The sequence below is a fragment of the Procambarus clarkii genome, chromosome 43, assembly GCF_040958095.1.
Source record: "Procambarus clarkii isolate CNS0578487 chromosome 43, FALCON_Pclarkii_2.0, whole genome shotgun sequence".
NCBI lineage: Eukaryota > Metazoa > Arthropoda > Malacostraca > Decapoda > Cambaridae > Procambarus > Procambarus clarkii.
Window position 1 is genome coordinate 30,542,171 of NC_091192.1, and position 21,892 is coordinate 30,564,062.

General features: G+C 42.0%; 1 protein-coding gene across 3 annotated transcripts; it reads left to right on the plus strand.

Moving 5' to 3' along the window:
• Positions 1 to 1,203: 1,203 nt before the first annotated feature.
• On the plus strand, positions 1,204 to 17,908 carry LOC138350019 (thiol S-methyltransferase TMT1A-like). Of its 3 annotated transcripts, none has more exons than XM_069300176.1 (5): positions 1,204 to 1,582; positions 7,453 to 7,613; positions 8,752 to 8,886; positions 12,540 to 12,658; positions 13,386 to 15,192. In XM_069300176.1, exons 1-5 carry the CDS (start codon positions 1,404 to 1,406, stop codon positions 13,431 to 13,433), a joined length of 642 nt encoding a protein of 213 aa, XP_069156277.1. In that variant the 5' UTR covers positions 1,204 to 1,403; the 3' UTR covers positions 13,434 to 15,192. The 3 variants fall into 3 exon arrangements, with proteins under 3 accessions (XP_069156277.1, XP_069156276.1, XP_069156275.1); XM_069300174.1 differs by lacking the exon at positions 13,386 to 15,192 and adding an exon at positions 15,207 to 17,908 and having other exon boundaries at positions 1,205 to 1,582; XM_069300175.1 differs by lacking the exons at positions 8,752 to 8,886; positions 13,386 to 15,192 and adding an exon at positions 15,207 to 17,908.
• The last annotated feature ends 3,984 nt before the right edge of the window (positions 17,909 to 21,892 follow it).

Genomic DNA, 21,892 nt, shown 5'->3' on the forward strand with positions numbered 1-21,892 from the left:
TATTTACGACGTTCGAGCAAGTGCTTCACTGACGACTTTTGTTCGAACCACAATGATTCACCCACCAGGCCATCCTCCAGCCCGTCTTCCAAACAAAGATCCAAGAGTGATTCCATGCACCCGCCAAACCCCCTGTTTATGAATGAAAAACGGTTTATGCACGACTCACAACTGCTGACGTTCGAACACTTCCGGTACAAGTGCTTCACAGACGAATTTTTTTCGAACTACAACGCTGTAAACAGCCCATCCTCCAAACAAAGATCCAAAAGTGATTCCATGCACCCGCCAAACCCCCTGTTTATGAATGAAAAGCGGTTTACACACGACTCACAACTGCTGACGTTCGAACATATCCGGAACAAGTGCTTCACTGACGAATTTTGTTCGAACCACAACGCTGTAAATGCTTCACACACGTTCTACAAATACAAATAATCACCAACAGAACCTAAACACTTAACCTAACCTATGCCTATATATGCACAATATGCGAAAATATTATAATATTAATTTATATTTGAGAAAATTCCTGTTTTGAATGAACAGCATGTACAAATTTATGAATGCGTCTGTGGGGTCCACCGCTGGATGTAATGGACTTGAGTCAAGGATGGGTTGCTTCACAAATGAAAACGTTCGAGTGGTCGATCTCGAACCCATTGTTGATGTGACGACTTATACTGAATTTAGTAACTAGCTCATCAAGATTGTAACTTGCTTAGCTAAAAGAATTGCGGGGTTCAGTCCCTGAGCCCATTATGTACCTCTGTAACCCTTTCCACTACCGCTCACATGATGGGTATGAGGTGCATAATAAATGAACTAAACTAATGCTTCTCAAGCAGTGCTTCGCTGACGACTTTTCAAATCACAAGGCTGTAAATGCCTAGCCTGAGGACAGGTTGAAAATAATGTACTGTATATATCACATTGTATTGTACATAACTTAATAAGGAAAAAGTTGATTGGTCTTAAGCCCAACACGAAACAAGAAATTAACAAACCCAGCGGGTTTTCTTCCTATTGGGGAGTGTAGTACATGCTGCCTTGTCCGTGTGTCCACTCACAGGATGAGTGGCGCTGCCCAATAAACTTCCCCCCGGGGGAAAATTAATTAAATTTAAATTAAACGGGAAAAACATGAGTGTAGTATATGGAGCAAATGGCAACTGTGATGAAGGTGGTGGTGGAGGCCCGGCGGTGACATGAGCGACAGTGTGGCTGCGACGCCCGGGCGCTGTGTGTGTGGTGCTGTGTACTCGCCTCGTAACCTTCTTGCATCTGACTTTTATTCAAGAACATTTTGTGGTTTGTTGGAATATATAACCACAACGCGCACGTCTTGACATCGCCGTGATCAGAGAATACGAACCTTTCACCGTAAGACAGGTTAGAGGAGCATGGAGACGGCTTCTGAACAGATCAACATGGTTCAGGAGGAGGACCTCAGTGAAGGCGACGACGACGAGAACGACCGCTTGACCTTGACGTGGTGGCGTGGTGATGACCTCACAACCATCATCACCATCCTCGCCGTGCTCTGGCTTCTCAAGAAAATTATCTTCGGAACACAACGCAGGTGAGTTGACTTGCGCAAGTACTGCTGGCCTTTGATGCGACTAGTTGGAGGTTGTGGTGCATACAGTGTCTTGAAAAATGTTTATATATATATATATATATATATATATATATATATATATATATATATATATATATATATATATATATATATATATAATATATATATAATATATTTAGGGGTACCACCACTGGTTTAATTAAAGGGACCCACATCCTCGAAGAAGAAAATAAATAGTGTTCAGAGAAGATCTTGTGGATTCTCACTGAATACTTTAATCTTTTCCTCTCCTACCACCCCTATTATTTATATATATATATATATATATATATATATATATATATATATATATATATATATAATATATATATATATATATATATAATCATATGTGTGTGTGCGTGTTAATTAGTATTAGTGTAAGTACTTGACATTTGTTTCTGGTTCAGTTTTCACATTTATTTTAAACGAACGCTTAAATTCGTTGATATATATCTTATGTGCATTTTATAATTGGTGGGTTACCTGGATGTACCTGGGTACCCCATTTACGCTTTCTCATCTCTCATCTCCCCCCCCTCTCCTTCCATCTCCCCCCCTCTCCTTCCATTATATTTCAGATTTCATGAACATTGATGAGGGGAGGCTTAAGATGCAGATATTTCTTAAAGTATGAGACTTGGGCCGACCGTAGCCGGCCTGGCCCCCCCCCCCTGTCATTCCTGTGTGCCAGCTGTGTGTGGCGCGCCCCGGGGCATCTGGCCTTCTCTGGACAGACATCTGTAGTATAAATGTATGTTTTTTACAACTGATGGATGCATAAATATAAATTCATGTTGATAAAACCAGTGACCAAGCACTCCGATGTTTGTGTATAATTCCCGTCGCCTGACAGCCGAGTGGACAGCGCTCGGGATTCGTAGTCCTGAGGTTCCGGGTTCGATTCCCGGTGGAAGCGGAAACAAATGGGCAGAATTTCTTTCACCCTGATGCCCGTGTTCACCTAACAGTAAATAGGTACCTGGGAGTTAGACTGCTACTACGGGCTGCTACCTTTGAGTGTGTGACAAAGACGAGGCCTGGTCGATGACCGGGCCGCAGGGACGCTAAGCCCCGAAATCATCTCAAGATAACCTCGCCGGGGACAGGAAGCCTGTACTTAGGATTATCGAAGTCCCCGTATAGGGCTCTAGTCCAACTGCTGACCTCCAGGATGGAGTTGTTTAACTTCTGAGAACATATATATTTCTAGGTGAACAGAAGCATCAGGTGAATGAAAACTTGCCCAAACGTTTGTCTTGCCTAGGGGATTGAACCCAAGTCCCTCGATATGTGAGTCGATCGCTGTTATATGTAATTTGATTCAAATATTCTTTATTAAATTTTCGGCATTTTTAAAAGCACACAATATATTTACAAATAAATTAAATAAACTGAATCACCAATTCCAGACACACAGATGGAAACATATACGAGGGGAACAATACACAAGCAGCCCCTGAATGAACAAGCCAATGAAAGAACATATTAATCAACACAGTATCACAAAACACATTACTACAAACTAGCATTAATACATGACAGCTAATTTTAATGTTCCTGTTTTGTCTTTGTGCACAATTTTTACAAAAAATACATCGTATACACAAACAAAATCCACGAATCAGAAATCAACATAGTAAACCCAAACTCAAACACAGTGCACAGAGATTTAGAGGTATGCCACCAGACTAGTCCCAGAACTGAGAGGTAAAAGTTACAAACAAAGGCTACGGGAACTAAACCTCACGTTCCTGGAAGACATGATCGTCACCTACAAAATTCTCAGAGGAATTGACAGGGTGGACAAAGATAAGCAATTATCATCGGTGGAACACGAACAAGGGGACACAGGTGGAAACCGAATTCCTAAATGAGCTATAAAGACACATTAGAAAAAAAATTCAGTGTAAGAGTAGTTAACAAATGGAATGCATTAGGCACTGATGTGGTGGAGGCAGACTCAATACAGTTTCAGATTAATTATGATAGAGCCCAATAGGCTCAGGAATCTACACAAGTTGATTGACAGTTGAGAGGCGGGACTAAAGAGCCCAAGCTGAACCCCCGCAAGCACAACTAGGCGAGTACTTCAAATTTGAAAAACATGAACACCATAACCACACAGTATCCGCTCAGTGTACAGAAGCACAATATACAGAACAATGGCAGTAAAATAATACGGCAGTAATACACACAAAAGCATTAGCACAGTCTGCCACCTGCATATAAAAATGGTGCAAGGTAAACACTTAACATTTACAAGGCATTAACATACAAGGAAAGCATGACAAACTGGACAAGTAATAACACAGCTCTGAAAACAAACGGCTTAATTACAGATGCAAAATTGAAACCAGCTCAAATCCCTTCTTCGCGATGCGTACAGTTGCTGAAGGTTCGTGTTGCCGATGCCTGCACGAGTGGTCATGTTGGGAGACGCCTCACTCACAGTGACGCATCAATGTTCACATTTTGGCAGAGTTTGAAAGTTATCGAGGTCGTCTAAACCTAAACACCGCCATCACAAAGTAACCTAACTATATGCAAATACAAATGTATAATTAAGAAAAATAAAGATAACAAACCGTATAACTCTCGGGAATCCACATTTACCTCTTTGCTGCTTCCCTGTCCTTCGTAGACAAATCCTGTCTAATTAATACTGCAGTGTACGTCCCTTCGTATCTCAACAAACCCAATTCCAACCCACAAAATCTAACAAAAATAGTAGATCAAATTTTATATATGGTGTGCACAGAAATCCTGAAATTCTACATAAACTTCAGGCCAAAGATCAAACAATTGAAATTAAACATTACTGTAGGCTAGGTAGGCTTCACAGTAAAATACATTGGCCAGCGAGTTATTTTTATGAACATCAATACGGTTAAATATATACTGGCAGAAAACAAGACAGCTGAGCAAACCACACACAAGAAGGTGAAGGGACGACGACGTTTCGGTCCGTCCTGGACCATTCTCAAGTCGATTGTGAGAATGGCTTGAGAATGGTCCAGGACGGACCGAAACGTCGTCGTCCCTTCACCTTCTAGTGTGTGGTTTGCTCAGCTGTCTTGTTTTCTGCCAGTATATATTTAACCGTATTGATGTTCATGAAAATAACTCGCTGGCCAATGTATTTTACTGTGAAGCCTACCTAGCCTACAGTAATGTTTAATTTCAATTGTTTGATCTTTGGCCTGAAGTTTATGTAGAATTTCAGGATTTCTGTGCACACCATATATAAAATTTGATATCCTATTTTTTGTTAGAATTTGTGGGTTGGAATTGGGTTTGTTTATATAGTGACGAAGTTGAGGAGTAAATACTTTGCCCAGTCCTTACGCTTCCACCCAGTGTATGAACACGCATGCCTTGCCATGTTGTCACATCTCATCAGCCCTCTTGGACACAAATCTGGCACACAGCCAGGTTTCACAGGTGTGTAGCAGGTGTGTTTGAAAAGAGCTGAAGGAAGTGAAAATATGGTACTGAATACATGGTGGCCATTTTACTGATGTACCTGGGGAAAGGATGTAAATAATCAGGTTAGGCGAGCCATTCACTCTTGTTGACTCTAGACGGCAGAGGCCATGGATGATTAATATAGTAATTTGTTTTAATGTCAAGTCTGCACTTTCTGCCCAGACTTTATAATTACTTTTGAAAACGACATTTCCACAACCAGGAACATGCGTACGTATGCACACTTACCTAAGATCGGACGCCTGTAAACATATCAGCCCTTCCTCATAAGGTTCCTCACCGTCAAGACCCTGTTGTACTAAAGTGCCCTTATCCTAACCTACCAGAGGCCCTAAAACAGAAAACGACACAGTATGTAAATTTCGCGAGCCGCTACCATTTTCTAGTACGGCAATTTTGACCCTTAGAGTATCCGTGCAAATGCGACATTGTATTAACAGGACGGGTTGAACATATAAACTCCCTCGAAATTCAAATCGGGGGGGGGGGTTGGTGGCTGAGTGGACAGCATTCGGGAATCGTAGTCGTAGGGACCGGGGATCGATCCCCGGCGATGGCGGAAACAAATGGGCAGAGTTTCTTTCACCTTGATGGTCCTGTTCACCTAGCAGTAAACAGGTATCTGGGAGTTAGACAGCTGCTACGGGCTGCTTCCTGTGTGTGTGTGTGTGTGTGTGAATACATATTCAATACCTGCAAATGTGGTCGCCCACCAGCAAATATACACACACAAATAAAGATAAAGATAAACTGTTCAGCACGGGTGGAACGCGAACAAGAGGACACAGGTGGAAACTTGGTACCCAAATGAGCCACAGAAACGTTAGAAAGAACTTCTGTCGAATACACCACTTGTCAACTTTGTGAAAGAGAAAACATGCACTCCCTTGAACATTGTATTGTAGAATGTCCCAAATTGACTGACTTTCGCCATCCTGGGCTGAGGTATGCTGAACTCTGTATGAATACTGGAACACTTTATGATATATTGGACTTGTACCAAAGACAATGTGATGCATCAGTTATACAATGTTTGTAACATAACTATAACCTGAGCTTGTAAAAGCACCCTAATCACCTTCAGTGGTTAAATGATAAATAACACTAGTTTTATATAGCAGCTACCTTACCCTGTCAAAGTAGGAGAGACATAAATGTGTGTGTATATGTATATATGTATATATTTGTATGTGTGTATGTATATATTTGTATGTGTGTATGTATGTATTTGTATACAGGATATGTGGAAGCTGGTCAGAATTGCATTTCACCTTTTTAAACGCACATTGTAAAAAGACATATCGAACACTATATGTAGAGCAGACGTAAATCTGTGTATTTATGTATGTAGGTTAGATTAGCATTTTATAAGCACTGCAATCACCTTCTGTGGTTGATTGTTCAATAAATCACTGAACTATGGTTGATTGTTCAATAACTCACTGAACTATATGTTCAACAGGTCTCTAGCACTGTCTGTGTAGGACAGAAGAAAATGTATGTATGTTGGTTAGCATTATAAATGTGTGGTCACATCTGTAGTAGAAAATAATAAAAAAACTACAATGGCCGAACCTCAGGAGGTCCCCAGGGTCATTCTTGTAGTTGAAGATCTCAACTACAAGATAAGAGATACTGGCTGACTTTCGCCCTCCTGGGCTGAGGTATGCTGAACTCTGTAACTACTATACGAGTACTGGAACACTTGATATATTGGACTTGTACCCTATATTAACCATGTAATGTAACTATATAACCTGAGCTTGTAAAAGCATCTTAATCACCTTCAGTGGTTAAGTTCTTAATTGCACACTAGTTTCTCTGTCAGCTATCTCACCCTGTCAGAGTAAAAGAGACAAATATATGTTTGTGTATGTATATATGAATGTATGTATGTATGTATGTGTGTGTATGTGTATAAAGTATATGTGGAAGCTGATCAGAATTACATTTCACCATTATGAATTCACATTAATGCATTCATAAATGTGTGTATCTATGTATTTACGTATGTAACTTAGCCTAACATTTTAAAAGCACTACAATCACCTTCTGTTGTTGGGTTCAATAAATCTCTGAACTGTATGTTTGACAAATCTCTCACCCTGTCCATGGAGGACAGAAGAAAATGTATATATGCTAGTTAGCATTGAAAATGTATGGCCACGTCTGTGGTAGAAAATAATAATAATAATAATAATAATAATAATAATAATAATAATAAAAACTCGTTTGTAGCCTATTCCCTATTTTTAACGACAGTTGCAATCCGTTTTGTAATCTACTCTTCGTGTAAACAGAGATCTCAACATGGAATCTACTACCTCCTCCTGATCTTGCAGATGGTTTGCGTACGTGATGCACATGTGTACTAAGGACGTGTTCGTGCAACTGGAGGAGGTGAAGAAAGACCATTTTGCAAGCCTCTCCTTCGTCGTCTCCCACGACCCAGAACTTCGCAAACAGAATGCCATAAAGATCCTCGAAATTGGTGTTGGTACTGGTAGGTGAAATTGATCAAGTCTTATTGTAGTCAAATAATCACATTAGAAAGCTTAGTGATTTTATATCTACAGCAGCTTTCCCATGTTTGCTGGAGCAAATAATTAAGTATTGTTGAGGATTCTATCGTGGTTTTTATGTAATCTGTGTTTTGTTGTGTTATTCTGGGAATGCCTCATCTTAGCGACTTGAAATTTATAGTACTTATAAATGACTAAAATAAAATTTGCCACTGAAATATACGATTTCAGTCAAATGGCGGTTAATTTATGATTTTGTTTAGTTTTCAGTTTCAGTTGAAGATATACCTAGCACAAACATATATCCATATATTTGACATGTTGATTCAGCTTTATTTGTTATTTTTCATAAGTTTATCTTTATCACTTTTATTAGCTAGATCTGACGCTTTACAACTTTATATATATCTGGATGGAATACTATAGGGTTTTGTCATGTTTATCCGGACACAGAAACCATTTACTTACATACACAAGGAATGTGTGTCGTGGTGGGCGTGTGCGCATGGCATGCTCCCGGGCGTGTGCGCATGGCATGCTCCCGGGCGTCTGTGTTGTGGTGCTGACCGGAAGATATAATGTCACTTCACTATACAGTTGCTTTATTTGTGCTATTTTGAGAAAATAACACAGAACCCACTCAAGTATGGAGGAAAAATGGCACAAAACACACGCTGAAATGTGGTGGAAAAAAGCATGAAACACGCTCAAATATGGAGACAAATAGCACAAAACTCACTAAAATTTCCAAAACGGTGAAAAACTAATCCAAAATGCCCAATAGAAAACTCATTTGCACACTTTATAATACAGCATAAACTTAGTAAATTATTTCTAATGTATAAATTAATTATTTTAAATAATATTTACACATTTTTGCAAATGTTTCTATTTGATGAACTTAAATCAGGATTTTTTTACTGCGTTTCTCTCCTAAATCTAAATTTTATATTTTTTTTATGAAAATTTCGAAGGGAGGATCCAGTGGACTCATTTGGTTTGTTCAGTAGAGTGATCTGTTAATGGGAGGTTTCATGTGGACAATATATATAGGTACCTAGTATATTTACACATTTTATTTGCTGCTTAAATATATTAGATAGCCTAATGTTTTGACAGGCGTCAACTTGGCCCACTACCCTGACGGCAGCCGGCTGGTGGTGGTGGATCCAAACCCATACTTCAAGTCATACTTTGACGCTAACAGAAAGAAATTCCCCAACATTTACTCTGACGAGATTATAGTAGCATCAGGTAAGCATAGGATGTGTATAAGCCTGCTGACCTGCCTTCATTTTAATATGAGCAAAATTTATTCAGAGTACAATGAATGCCACTTATCACTGCAAGTTCAATGTAACCTAAATACCTTTGGGATTCGAACCCCAAACTTCTGTGCAAGAATTATTATATGTAAATATTATTGGCATTTATTTCTCATAGATATCTAAGGTTTTATTTAAATCCAATGAAAGATGGGATTTTGGACCCCAGTTATATATATAGCTACCTTTGGATTATATAATATATAACATTTTCAAAATTTTAACAAATTACATATAACTGACTCGGAATTAATTAGCCAAACACACTTAATACTGAAATGTATCAAAGTTATCATATAATCTAATTGGTATTATTCTTATTAATTTGTATTATAATAACAATTATAATTGACTTCACCAATTCAAACCTGATTAACTTGATTATCCGAACAACTGCAAAAACCACAAATGGGTTTATCTTTTGATTTTGAAAAAGTTAAAGTTATGGGGCTTATCTGTCAATTTGCAAAACGATGTAAACGTTTACAAATACGTAAGTACATTAAAACAAATTATACAAAATATAACACAGGCATTTCCAACAATCAAAAAATGTATTTCCCTGCTAAAATAACGGGACCAGTCCCGACACAGTGAGCCAGTCATGTATTTCTGCCTCCTCACGTGATACATGAACGAGTTTCTGCCTTCTCACGTGATACATGAGCGTGTTTCTGCTTTCTCACGTAATACATGAGCGTGTTTCTGCCTTCTCACATGATACATGAGCGTGTTTCTGCCTTCTCACGTGATACATGAGCGTGTTTCTGCTTTCTCACGTGATACATGAGCGTGTTTCTGCTTTCTCACGTGATACATGAACGTGTTTCTGCTTTCTCACGTGATACATGAACGTGTTTCCGCCTTCTCACGTGATACATAAAGGTAACATTCTTCTCTGAAGGACACTACACCACGAACTACAGAATACAATGTGCTTACGGAAGGCATTGATCATTTCATTATACTTCCAACACTGAAAATCCAGATGTCATAAGTATATATAATAGGCATTCCAAACAACTGGTCATAAGAGGCCAATACAAAAAATAAACAGGTTAAAATTTATACAAATTTATTACATTACTTCATTGGAAGCAAGCAACAAATCTAGTTTGCTTACAAAGCGTGATTATTTAGTTTAGAATTCATAATACCTCTGTACCACAGGTCCGTAGCCGGGGCCAGAGCCGGTCCATGGCCGGGCCAGAGCTGGTCCATGGCCGGGGACAGAGCCGGTCCATGGCCGGGGCCAGAGCCGGTCCGTAGCCGGGGCCAGAGCCGGTCCATGGCCGGGCCAGAGCTGGTCCATGGCCGGGGACAGAGCCGGTCCATGGCCGGGGCCAGAGTCGGTCCGTGACCGGGGCCAGAGCCGGTCCATGGCCGGGGCCAGAGCCGGTCCGTGGCCGGGGCCAGAGCCGGTCCATGGCCGGGCCAGAGCTGGTCCATGGCCGGGGCCAGAGCCGGTCCGTGACCGGGGCCAGAGCCGGTCCATGGCCGGGGCCAGAGCCGGTCCGTGGCCGGGGCCAGAGCCGGTCCATGGCCGGGGCCAGAGCCGGTCCATGGCCGGGGCCAGAGCCGGTCCATGGCCGGGGCCAGAGTCGGTCCGTGACCGGGGCCAGAGCCGGTCCATGGCCGGGGCCAGAGCCGGTCCGTGGCCGGGGCCAGAGCCGGTCCATGGCCGGGGCCAGAGCCGGTCCATGGCCGGGGACAGAGCCGGTCCATGGCCGGGGCCAGAGTCGGTCCGTGACCGGGGCCAGAGTCGGTCCGTGACCGGGGCCAGAGCCGGTCCATGGCCGGGGCCAGAGCCGGTCCGTGGCCGGGGCCAGAGCCGGTCCGTGGCCGGGGCCAGAGCCGGTCCGTGGCCGGGGCCAGAGCCGGTCCATGGCCGGGGCCAGAGCCGGTCCATGGCCGGGGACAGAGCCGGTCCGTAGCCGGGGCCAGAGCCGGTCCATGGCCGGGGACAGAGCCGGTCCGTAGCCGGGGCCAGAGCCGGTCCGTAGCCGGGGCCAGAGCCGGTCCATGGCCGGGGACAGAGCCGGTCCGTAGCCGGGGCCAGAGCCGGTCCATGGCCGGGGACAGAGCCGGTCCGTAGCCGGGGCCAGAGCCGGTCCATGGCCGGGGGCAGAGCCGGTCCGTAGCCGGGGCCAGAGCCGGTCCATGGCCGGGCCAGAGCCGGTCCATGGCCGGGGACAGAGCCGGTCCGTGACCGGGGCCAGAGCCGGTCCATGGCCGGGGCCAGAGCCGGTCCGTAGCCGGGGCCAGAGCCGGTCCATGGCCGGGGCCAGAGCCGGTCCATGGCCGGGGCCAGAGCCGGTCCATGGCCGGGGCCAGAGCCGGTCCATGGCCGGGGCCGGAGCAGGTTTATGGCCCTCAATTTACGTCAGTTGGGATATGGGTTTATCAGTAATGTTGTTTCCAAGAAACAATATTTTACAATGTTTCAGAGACAATGTCTCTGAAACATTCCATATTGTAAATATGGAAGGTGAGCTCATCATCACGTTAGCAGGAAACCTTTCTCTGCTAACGTGACGTTGAGCTTACCTTCCACGGTACATATTTACAATACACAGTCATTGTTAATAGAGTTCAAATAAACAAACGAGGTATGCAGGAATAAATAACATCAATAAAATGTGGCACGATACGATAGCACGCCCTTCCCCTCCAGGCGCTTGGCCAACACTGAAGACAACTCTCACGCCCATTGGGTTGTTATAGTGAACACCAGAAATATACATAAAACACAAGAAAATAATTTATTACATAAAAATGGGATGTTTGGACAAAATTACATATTACCCCCAACATTTAGCATTTTAAAAGCACCGAATCACCTGTGGTTGATTGTTCAACAAACCCCTGAACTATATATTTAACACATCTCTAACCCTGTCCATGGAGGACAGAAGAAAATGTATATATGCTGGTTAGCATTGTAAATGTGTGGCCATGTTTGTGGTAGAAAATAATAAAAAAAAAATTATCCAAACAAGATGATGTCCAGAGTCATCTTGACCCGAGGTTAGTAGGTTTGGGGTGGGGGGCGGGTTGGAATTTTATCCATAATTACGTTAGTATTTATTAGAAAGACACAAGGTTTGCATCAGACTGTTGCCATACCTCAAAGCAATTTTAACGCATTTAGATATAAAAAAAATCAATTTTCACTCAAGCATACGACCCTTACAGTCGGACATGCAGTAATGTTGTTTGATAAGCGAATGGCAAGCCTCGGCCTGCCACACATTTCCCTCTTATTTCATTATTAAATTAACAGATTTTCTAGTAAAACTGCGTTTTTCCTCGTGTTACATTCAACACCAACATTATAAGCAGAAAACATCCTAGGATTATGGTAATATAAAGGAAATGCAAGATGTTTTAGGTAGATTTTGATAATTCTACGAACCCCTCTTCAAGGTCATGTGGTCAGTATGTTCCTTCCGTCACAGCAACACCGGGGGGCAACGCCCTCCTCACTGCACACTCTTACTAGTACTGGGAGTCTGGGACAAGACTCCACACAGTAACACTGGTGCAACACCCTGATCATGCTAGTGTGATGTACTTCCTCAGGCGACAACATGGAGATGATCGGAGACAACAGTGTGGACGTGGTGGTGATGACGCTCGTCCTCTGCAGTGTGGACAACGCCGACCAGATCCTTCGTGAGGTTCTTCGCGTACTGGCGCCGGTGAGTTATTTCTTCCCACATTTATTAACCCTACTTCCATAGCTTGGGCTAATAGTTTAAAATTCATTGGAGGACAAGCAGCCAGTGTATATATACATGTTAGGCTTATATCAAAGTCCCTCCTCCCCAAGGTCGAATTACTGACCCCCCCCCCCTGTCCATCCTCAGGATGCATCCCCACAACAAGCTGATTAGCTCTTGGGTACCTATTTACTGCTTGGTGAACAGGTACATTACGTGATACGAAACGTGGCCAACCATTTCTGTTCCACCCGGAATTAGAACTGTGATTTCTCGATTGTAAGTCGAGAATGAATCAGACTGCACTACCGGGACCCAGGCCTCCAATTATCATACCACCAAAGCTTAATATGCAAGCAGGTCACCAATGCAGGCGATATGTCACAATAACGTGGCTGAAGTAATTTGACCAGACCACACACTAGAAGGTGAAGGGACGACGACGTTTTTCAATTCGATTGAGAATGGTCGAGGACGGACCGAAACGTCGTCCCTTCACCTTCTAGTGTGTGGTCTGGTCAAGGTCACCAATGACCAGACGACGAAAGCTTAGTATGCAAGCAGGTTACCAATGACCACACTACCATCACACAACTCTTTGTTTTTTTTTAATGAAATCCTCTGCACTACAGTTTCCAACCAGATATCCTGACAGCTGCCATGTTATGATAAATTTATTGTGTTTGTGTCTGATGCCATGTTTCAGGGACCTACAAAGACGATGGCTCCATCATCCGAAGAAAAGACATTATAGGTGTTTGAAAATATCACACTGGCCAATTTCTTTTTGGCGAATTCTCTCTTAAAATAGAGCATGACGGCCGAAGTATTGGTTTCTTATCCACCCGGTCTTTTCGTAAATCTGTCTACAACAACAATAATAAGAGTAATAACAATTTTATTTATTAGAATGTGCACCTTTTTTCATAAGGTTACACATAAATATGAAGCCTCTACTACAAAAGGTGTTTCGGCCAAAACTTTGAATAATTGAGGTAAAAAATGATTTACTGTATACTGCATTCATTTCAAGTATATTAAAGGGAAATTGCTTTCATCATTGATAAATGTTTAGTAACTTATGTTTTTTTATAAAATGCACGTGTCTTTGATTTGTAAATGTTGAAAGTGTATTGGAAGTTTGAGATGTTTTTATTTTTTTCTGGTAATCTTTAAAATAAATACAGAACTATATTAAAATGTGTTTGGCCAATTATTTAAGTGTACTGTGTTGTTTTCTACATGTCTGTAACATAAATAAAACCCTTATTTAATTCTGCTAACTTTATTTTTAACAACAGTATTTCCATTTATATTCATTTATTGGACACCTTAATGAATGATTAACCCATGCAAGATAGAGCATAATGCTTGCAGGGCTGAAGTTGCAATTATGAATGTCTTTGCAAGCTCCGGATGCAATGCTGGTGTCCAGAGCTTCACTACCCAATTGGTCAAGTACTTTTTTATGGTATTTTCAGTCAGTTCAGTATATGTTTGAGCTGTGTATGTGGGGGTTGTGCTTACTTAATACTAACATTTTTGTACATATATATTGAAAATACTTTCCTGTAATTAATTTTGTATTACTTTTCTTTAAACTAAGTGCCACCTTCATATTTAGTCATCACAGATTTGAGTAATCACTGGTGTGTCAAAGTTTTTATGCAGTGAATGTGTTAATTATTTCAGTAAGTATTAGTGTTTTTTTTAAGTAGATTTGATTACTTTTGTGTATTTATGTTCTGTATGTATATATAACATCGTATGTTATTTTCTGGATGAAGGAATTAGAACTTGTATAACTCCTGGCCACTAAGTATTTGGATGGAAAAGTATGCATTATGTATAATGTAAGTATGATAAATATTGTGTGAAATATTTCAATACGTACTAATATTTTATTTAAAGCCGTCATGATTTTTTACTTTTTATGTATATAGTTATTTTCTGGACAAAAAGGAATTGAAACTTATAAAAGTATAGGAATATGGCCTCAATGTATTCTTCTGCAAAACTAAGTTTAACATAACTGGTTATTAATCATTACATATTACTATGATATGAGCTGTCTACAAGTGTGGGTTCAGTTATTGAACAGCCTCACTGACCAGAGGGTGGGGCCCATTTAGCCGTTTTGGCCTGAAGGAGGGGGGGGGTCGGCCAAAAACAGTTAGATCCGGGCCTGTTGGTGTCGTAACAAATGTTCTGCCAGAACCATAACAGAGATGTCACCCTATAACTTTTTGTTCATCACGATGTTACAGATAGAGTCCTGTAGTACAATACTTTACGTCTCGACTCCCAACTGAGGATTTGAGGTTCGATCCCAGCGCAGGACAAAAACAAGTTGGGCATGTTTCATAGCACTAAATAAGTACCTCGTAGCTAGGCAACTGTCATGGGTTGCATCCTGAGAACGGACAGTAGCTTGAGCTAAGAGGCTATCAACAACTGCAATTATAATAAGAGATGCTCCACAGATACCCATTCCTTGTCATCTGTCTCTTATTATTATTATCTGCAGGGCGGCAAGTTCTACTTCATGGAGCACATCGCAGAATTTGATCTGGAGAGGCACAGTCTGAGGAGGCGGCTGCAAGACGTCTTCACATGGTTGAGGGTGTGGCCCTTCATCTTCGACGGCTGCTGTCTCAACCGTGACATGCTGCCCAACATCCAGAGAGCTGGCTTCTCCTCCGTGGATGCTCACAAGTACTACGCTCCTGTTCCCAGCTTCCTCTTCGATCTTGAACGACCCAATCTGAAGGGAGTTGCTGTGAAGTAGAGCTGCAGGTTATCATAGTGGCAGGTTCGTGTTACAGCTGCAGGTTCTTGCTACAGCTGCAGGTTCTTGTTACAGCTGCAGGTTCGTGATACAGCTGCAGGCTCTTGTTACAGCTGCAGGTTCTTGTCTTAACTGCAGCTTCTAGTTATTTACCTGAATTTTACCTGGGGGCTACTATCTTACTAGTGGCCTCAACGATGACAGGAAGCCGGTAGCTTGTCAAACGTCCCCCCATATTTGTTCTTATGATTTTATTGAGCTTGATCTTGAATTTCAGCTTTTTTTTTTTTGCATTGCATTTGCGACTTCTGTGGGTAGGTGGTGCCCTTGAGTTTATAATCTTGTGTGTGAAAATGTTTCTCCATTTGCTGTCCTCCTACATTGTGGCTTGTTTAGCTTTAAACCGTTGCTCCTTGCTTGTGTTACATCTGGCCTTTTAAAGACGTTGTTTTGATCGGTATCCTCCAAATTTTCAGTATTTTCCAAGTTTCGATATCCGCTCCGTCATGTCTGGTCTGCAGTGTTGCTACAGAGTCGACTTCGTTTTGGAATGATTTTTTGTCGCTCAACAGATTCTGTCTAGTTTACAAACGTTCCAGAGGACATCACCATCAATTTAATGTTAGACAGAATCTACTGTGACATTTCTACGCCAAAGCTGCACCCCCGTAATCTCCTGGAGATTTGCACCAAAATGGCCCCATTCACAACCACTTGGGGAGACATGTATACCCAGATAGACGGAGTAGCCACGGGGGTCCCACTAGGAGTCCTCTTTGCTAACTTCTGTATGGGAATACTAGAAGACATCATCTTCAAAACCACAAGGGAAACCTTGCTTCTACTGTAGGTACATCGATGTGTGAAAGCAAACCATCCTCCTGTTTAGATAGTACTCATACTATCGTACATATATTTCGTAATCAACAATTAGAAAGTAGAATTTGGTACTATTCAATTTGGACAAACCGGATAAGGTTTTGTATTAATGCTGCTAATAAAACCTAATTTAACATTTCTAAGCAGCTGTATGAGCTATAATATAATGCATATATGTGCTATACTAAGCTTTGGAATATTTAAGTATGGTTTTTATTTTTTGTTCTGGATCTAACTGTCCATTACATCAATATCTGTAGGATGGTCCCCATTGTTACAAAAGTACTATCACACAACCCATTCTCCTGTTTAGAAAGACCTCCAGGAATTGTTAATATTATTAAAGGATGTACTTACCCAAAACTCAGTGCTTAACTTTACTCATGAACTAGTCATTGATGGTACACTCCCTTTCCTCGATGTCTGCGCGATAATCAAAGACAACACTTTCACCAGACAAGTTCATACTAAACCCACCAGCACTGGATGGTGTGTAAATGGTCACTAAGAATGCCCAGATATAAAACTAGTGTGATAAACTCGTATATATATATGCAGAGCCCTCACTTATATTTCTGATTGGCATAACATGCATAAAGAATTGCACAGGAACCTTCAAGTATTAATGAACAATGGGTTCATTAATGAATTAGAGAAGTCAGTAACCATATCAGGAGATATTTAGATTAATGGGTACAACAGAGAACAATAAATACAACAGTAATAAACCCGTCCCATAAAACTCAATTACAAATCCACGATGAGTTCAAAGTATAAACCAGAAGGAATCATAAAGAAATATAATTCAAAATAGAGTGAAACCCACAGCCCCAGACCAAGATTTGGACTTCATTATCTACTACCAAACAAAAAGAACTGCAGCTTTGATACTCAAGAACAGCCATAATGAACAATACAACCCTCTCCAAAAAGCAAACGTGGTATACCACTTCACACGCCACAGTGAAGGATCTCACCTTCGATCTACCTATATTGGAATGACCACCACAAAGCTTTTGAGAAGACTGACCTGCCATCTACAATCAGGAGCCTCCAGTAAACATACGCAAAGTGAACATAACACGACACTGACTAGGAAGGTGCTAGTAGATAATACAAACTTCCTGGAATCTACCACTGACCAAATAAGATTACAAATCCTGGAAGCTATGCTTATAAGAAAAGACCCCTTCTTAAATATACAGAATAACGACTTTGCTTCTGTGCCAACACTGTGATCTAGGTCTCGCCAAACATCACCAGATAATGACTTCTCTACACCCACCCAGAGCACTGTACCTGTGTTTTACCCAATGATTGATCGGCCCTACCTCCTTACCTTGTTTATTTGCCCCCATCACCTCGGCCCCCTTACTTCTTCGACTCTTTCGCGAATATTTAACCAATTTTGGTTAAATTGCGGGATAATTTAACACGGACTATTCATGCCCGTGCCACCTCTTGGGTGGCTTAATCTTCATCAATCTCATGTATTCATTCTTTACCTGAAGATGTTTCAGAGTGGAACGAAACGTTGTAGAAAATAAATCCTTCAATAATTACTAGATTTTCTTTACCATAAAGTTTGTTAACGTGATTGTTCTTATTAGTACTACTGATAGTAAGAAAATAGAAGTATAGAAACCTTACACTATAAGATCAACACCACCAGTAATGCGGTCATATTTAACCAAATATGTTTACAGGAAGGCCTGCTGGCCTGCTGCCTAAGTATACAAAATATATACATATATCCGGCTGATAAACATCTTGAAACCATTAAAATTCTGCCTTGTTGTTGTTAAGGGGGGGGGGTAGAAATAGCCTAAGCTACTCTATTCCTTTGAGATGTATTTCTTTCTTGTCTCAATAAACATACTTGAACTTTAATAATGTTAACGAGATAAAGAAAGAAAAACATGAGAAAAATAGAGAAGATTCGTGCTAGAATCATTGATTAGAGTTAGAATCCACCGCCCTTTCCTGTTAGTCCGCAAAAACTTTCGCCGGAATCATAAGATTCCGCTACATGGTTCTGGCGCCACATTGTTGCGGTGTAGTGATGCTCTCACCACACCGGGAGTATGGACTCACTACTAACATCTCCATGCACAAGTGAGGTCGTTAACGAGAGGAAGGGTTCTTGCACGCCTTTTCCAACTAAGGGAAGAAGTAAAGCAGTTTCTGCATGACTCTGATCTAGTAGAACCTTTGTTGACTGAGCTAATTGCTGCACAGAGTAAAGGGTCTCGAATCTCTTTTATATGGATACCTTCACACATAAATATAACCCATCATAATGAGACAGACAGTGCAGCCAAATTAGCGTGCAACAAAGATGAAGTTGAATTAGATCTAGGTATCCCCATCTCTACTGTCAAAACTGAATTGGTTCAAACACTCAGGTTTGATAGGAAAGAACTTACTGACTCCCAACGACTTGAAAGTACTAGTATTAAAAGCTATGATTTGTTCAGATCTCAAACCTATATCTATGGGCAGCACAAAACGTCCATCAGACTGTGCGACACAGTGGTTGCCAGGATCAGGTTGGGTTACCGTTACCTGTGGCAGGTGGCTACAGGTGACGGGTCTCCCAATCCTGAGCACTCCAGTTGCAAACGCTGTGAGCAGGAACTACGGCATGATCTCCCACATTACATCACCGAATGCCCAGTTATTAGACCTTTCAGACCAGTTGGCATGAGGTACCTGGAGTTTTGCAATTACTTTAGTCACTCTCGTATTCTTGAGGATATCCTCATATTGCACCCAAAATTTGCCAGTGTAGGCTACTAAACATATGGCCCTGTATGACTAACCATCCTGCGAGATGGGGACTTTTATTACCACTGCTGCCTTATTCACTCTTGTGTTGATGATATCCTCAAAATGCATCCGGAGTCTGTCAGTGCAGACTGTCTATCACATGCCTCTGTATGACTAACCTATCCTGTGTGATGGGGATTTTTTAGCATCACGTAGTTAGCTTTTTTGACACACTGTACTCCACTTCATATAGTCTAGGGTAGCTGCACAAATGCAGATATACCTCATGTATTAATAAAAAAATAAAAAATAAAAAATGTTGACTGAGGAATGGATGGCTAGGCTTGCGTATATGGAGGACATATTTAGCCGTCTTGACGAACTTAATATTTCTCTTAACGGGTCTTGTAGAAATATTTGTACACTAAGAAATATAATTAATGCGTTCAAAAACTAGCTCTTTGGGATAGTCGCGTACAAGAGGGAGATATAGAAATATTTCCACTTTTGAGAGATTTTTTGATTGCTGGTGATGTGGACCAGAAAGTCATATTTAACATAATAAGTCAACATTTAAGGGCGTTAGCTGAAAAGTTGAACAATTATTTCCCCGAAAATGAGGATCCTCGTAAAGATAATCTCTGGGTTAATAATCCCTTCCTGGAAGATATAAAACCATGCGCTCCTGATCCTCGTGAAGAAGAAAAACTGATCGTGTATCTTGTGACGTCACTGACGTCCAAACATAAAATGCAATCATTGTCTCAATTGTGGACATCACTCGAAAAGGAATATCCATCTCGTGAGTTATGAAGCTACCAAATTGTTGGCAATATTTTTTGACTTCCTGTTTGCGTGAAAAGACTTTTTCAGCCACGTCAGTAAAAAAAAAAATTAATGGATGCTTCGTCTCTCAGAAACAACGCTGCAGCCATGTCTAATCAAATTTTCTAACAAAGAAACAGCAGCAGATGGCGCAGTAACTAAAAAATATAAAGTTGGATAAAAATCTCACGACTTCCAACACTTGTGTACAGTTAGTTCTGGTCTAGCGGTTAAAGTACTAGATACGCTAAGGTGCATGGTGCTCAGTTTTCCGTTGAAAACTGAGCACTATTTGTGTTCCCCCCAAAGAATGAGGTGATTTAATAAAATACCATGCCCAAGATTACCAACCGAGTGCCGGCGGGGGGGATGGAAATAGCCTTTTATATATATATATATATATATATATATATATATATATATATATATATATATATATATATATATATATATTATATGAGAGAGAGAGAGAAATTATATATATAGAACAAATATATATACAATGTGCATGTGAGTATTGTTATTTGTATAAAGGATTTGTCATCGGGGTGTGCGTGCGTGCATGCGCGAGCCCTTGACACACTCGCCAGTCTGGCCACTTAAGCCTTTCAATGCTACTACCCTCACATGGTGTGTGTCTGCTGCCTGCCTTACGCCCACTCACACACGCACGCTCTCTCGCTCTTGGTTGAAAAATAGATTTCTCCTTTGCGTGTGTCCCTCTATTTCGTCTGTGCCTTCCTCCTGACTCCCCCCCCCCCCCCGTCCCATCAGTCTGTCCCTTCCTTGTGTTCATCACTCCTTTCGTCTTTCCCTCCCTTCTATCCATTACTCCCTCCCGTCTGTCCGTCACTCCCTTGCGTCTGTCACTTCCATCTGCCCTTTCCTCAGGCCCGTCATACCCTTCCATCTGCCAATTGCTTCTGTGACCGTCTGTCTCTTTCTCTCTCTCTCTCTCTCTCTGCTTCCCTCCATCTCACCCACCCCCCTCCCACCGACTACTACCCAGCCCCTCCCACCCGGCTCCTCCCACCCTATCACTCCAGCAATATTTATAGACTGGTGATAAGTGTGTGGACACGTTGTGAGGCGTCGCTACACTCACCTATATTTATACTCAAGTCAGTAGGATGTCTTCCAGAGGGTGGGGACGTCTTCTCCCACCTGCCTCACTCAGTAGGATGTCTTCCAGAGGGTGGGGACGTCTTCTCCCACCTGTCTCACTCAGTAGGATGTCTTCCAGAGGGTGGGGACGTCTTCTCCCACCTGCCTCACTCAGTAGGATGTCTTCCAGAGGGTGGGGACGTCTTCTCCCACCTGTCTCACTCAGTAGGATGTCTTCCAGAGGGTGGGGACGTCTTCTCCCACCTGTTTCACTCAGTAGGATGTCTTCCAGAGGGTGGGGACGTCTTCTCCCACCTGTCTCACTCAGTAGGATGTCTTCCAGAGGGTGGGGACGTCTTCTCCCACCTGTTTCACTCAGTAGGATGTCTTCCAGAGGGTGGGGACGTCTTCTCCCACCTGTCTCACTCAGAAGGATGTCTTCCAGAGGGTGGGGACGTCTTCTCCCACCTGTCTCACTCAGTACGATGTCTTCCAGAGGGTGGGGACGTCTTCCAGAGGGTGGGGATGTCTTCCAGAGGGTGGGGACGTCTTCTCGCCCAGCATCGGATACGTTTATAGAAGTCCCTCTAAACTAGCGGCTGTCCTCTCCCAATTGTCTAATTCCGGGGGAGTCTATTTTGTGATGGATGAATAGAGGTATTAGGTGCACGAAATTTACCAAATCGTCTCCGTCTCCGTTGTTTGTGGTTCGCCTATCCTGCAGTAGGTCACTCTTGGGGTATAATAATATTGTAATTCGCATCTTTGTTCCAGTGTTATTCTTGTGTTATTGTGGAATTCACTAAGCACTTAAGTGACCGCTTACGAAACCTGTGTATGTTTCCTCG

Bases quoted from the DNA above. Each gene is read 5' to 3' on its own strand.
- LOC138350019 (XM_069300174.1), top strand. From the start codon at position 1,404: ATGGAGACGGCTTCTGAACAGATCAACATGGTTCAGGAGGAGGACCTC. The intron at 1,583-7,452 runs GTGAGTTGACTT...CTGATCTTGCAG, and splicing joins ATCTTCGGAACACAACGCAG to ATGGTTTGCGTACGTGATGC. The intron at 7,614-8,751 runs GTAGGTGAAATT...ATGTTTTGACAG, and splicing joins CGAAATTGGTGTTGGTACTG to GCGTCAACTTGGCCCACTAC.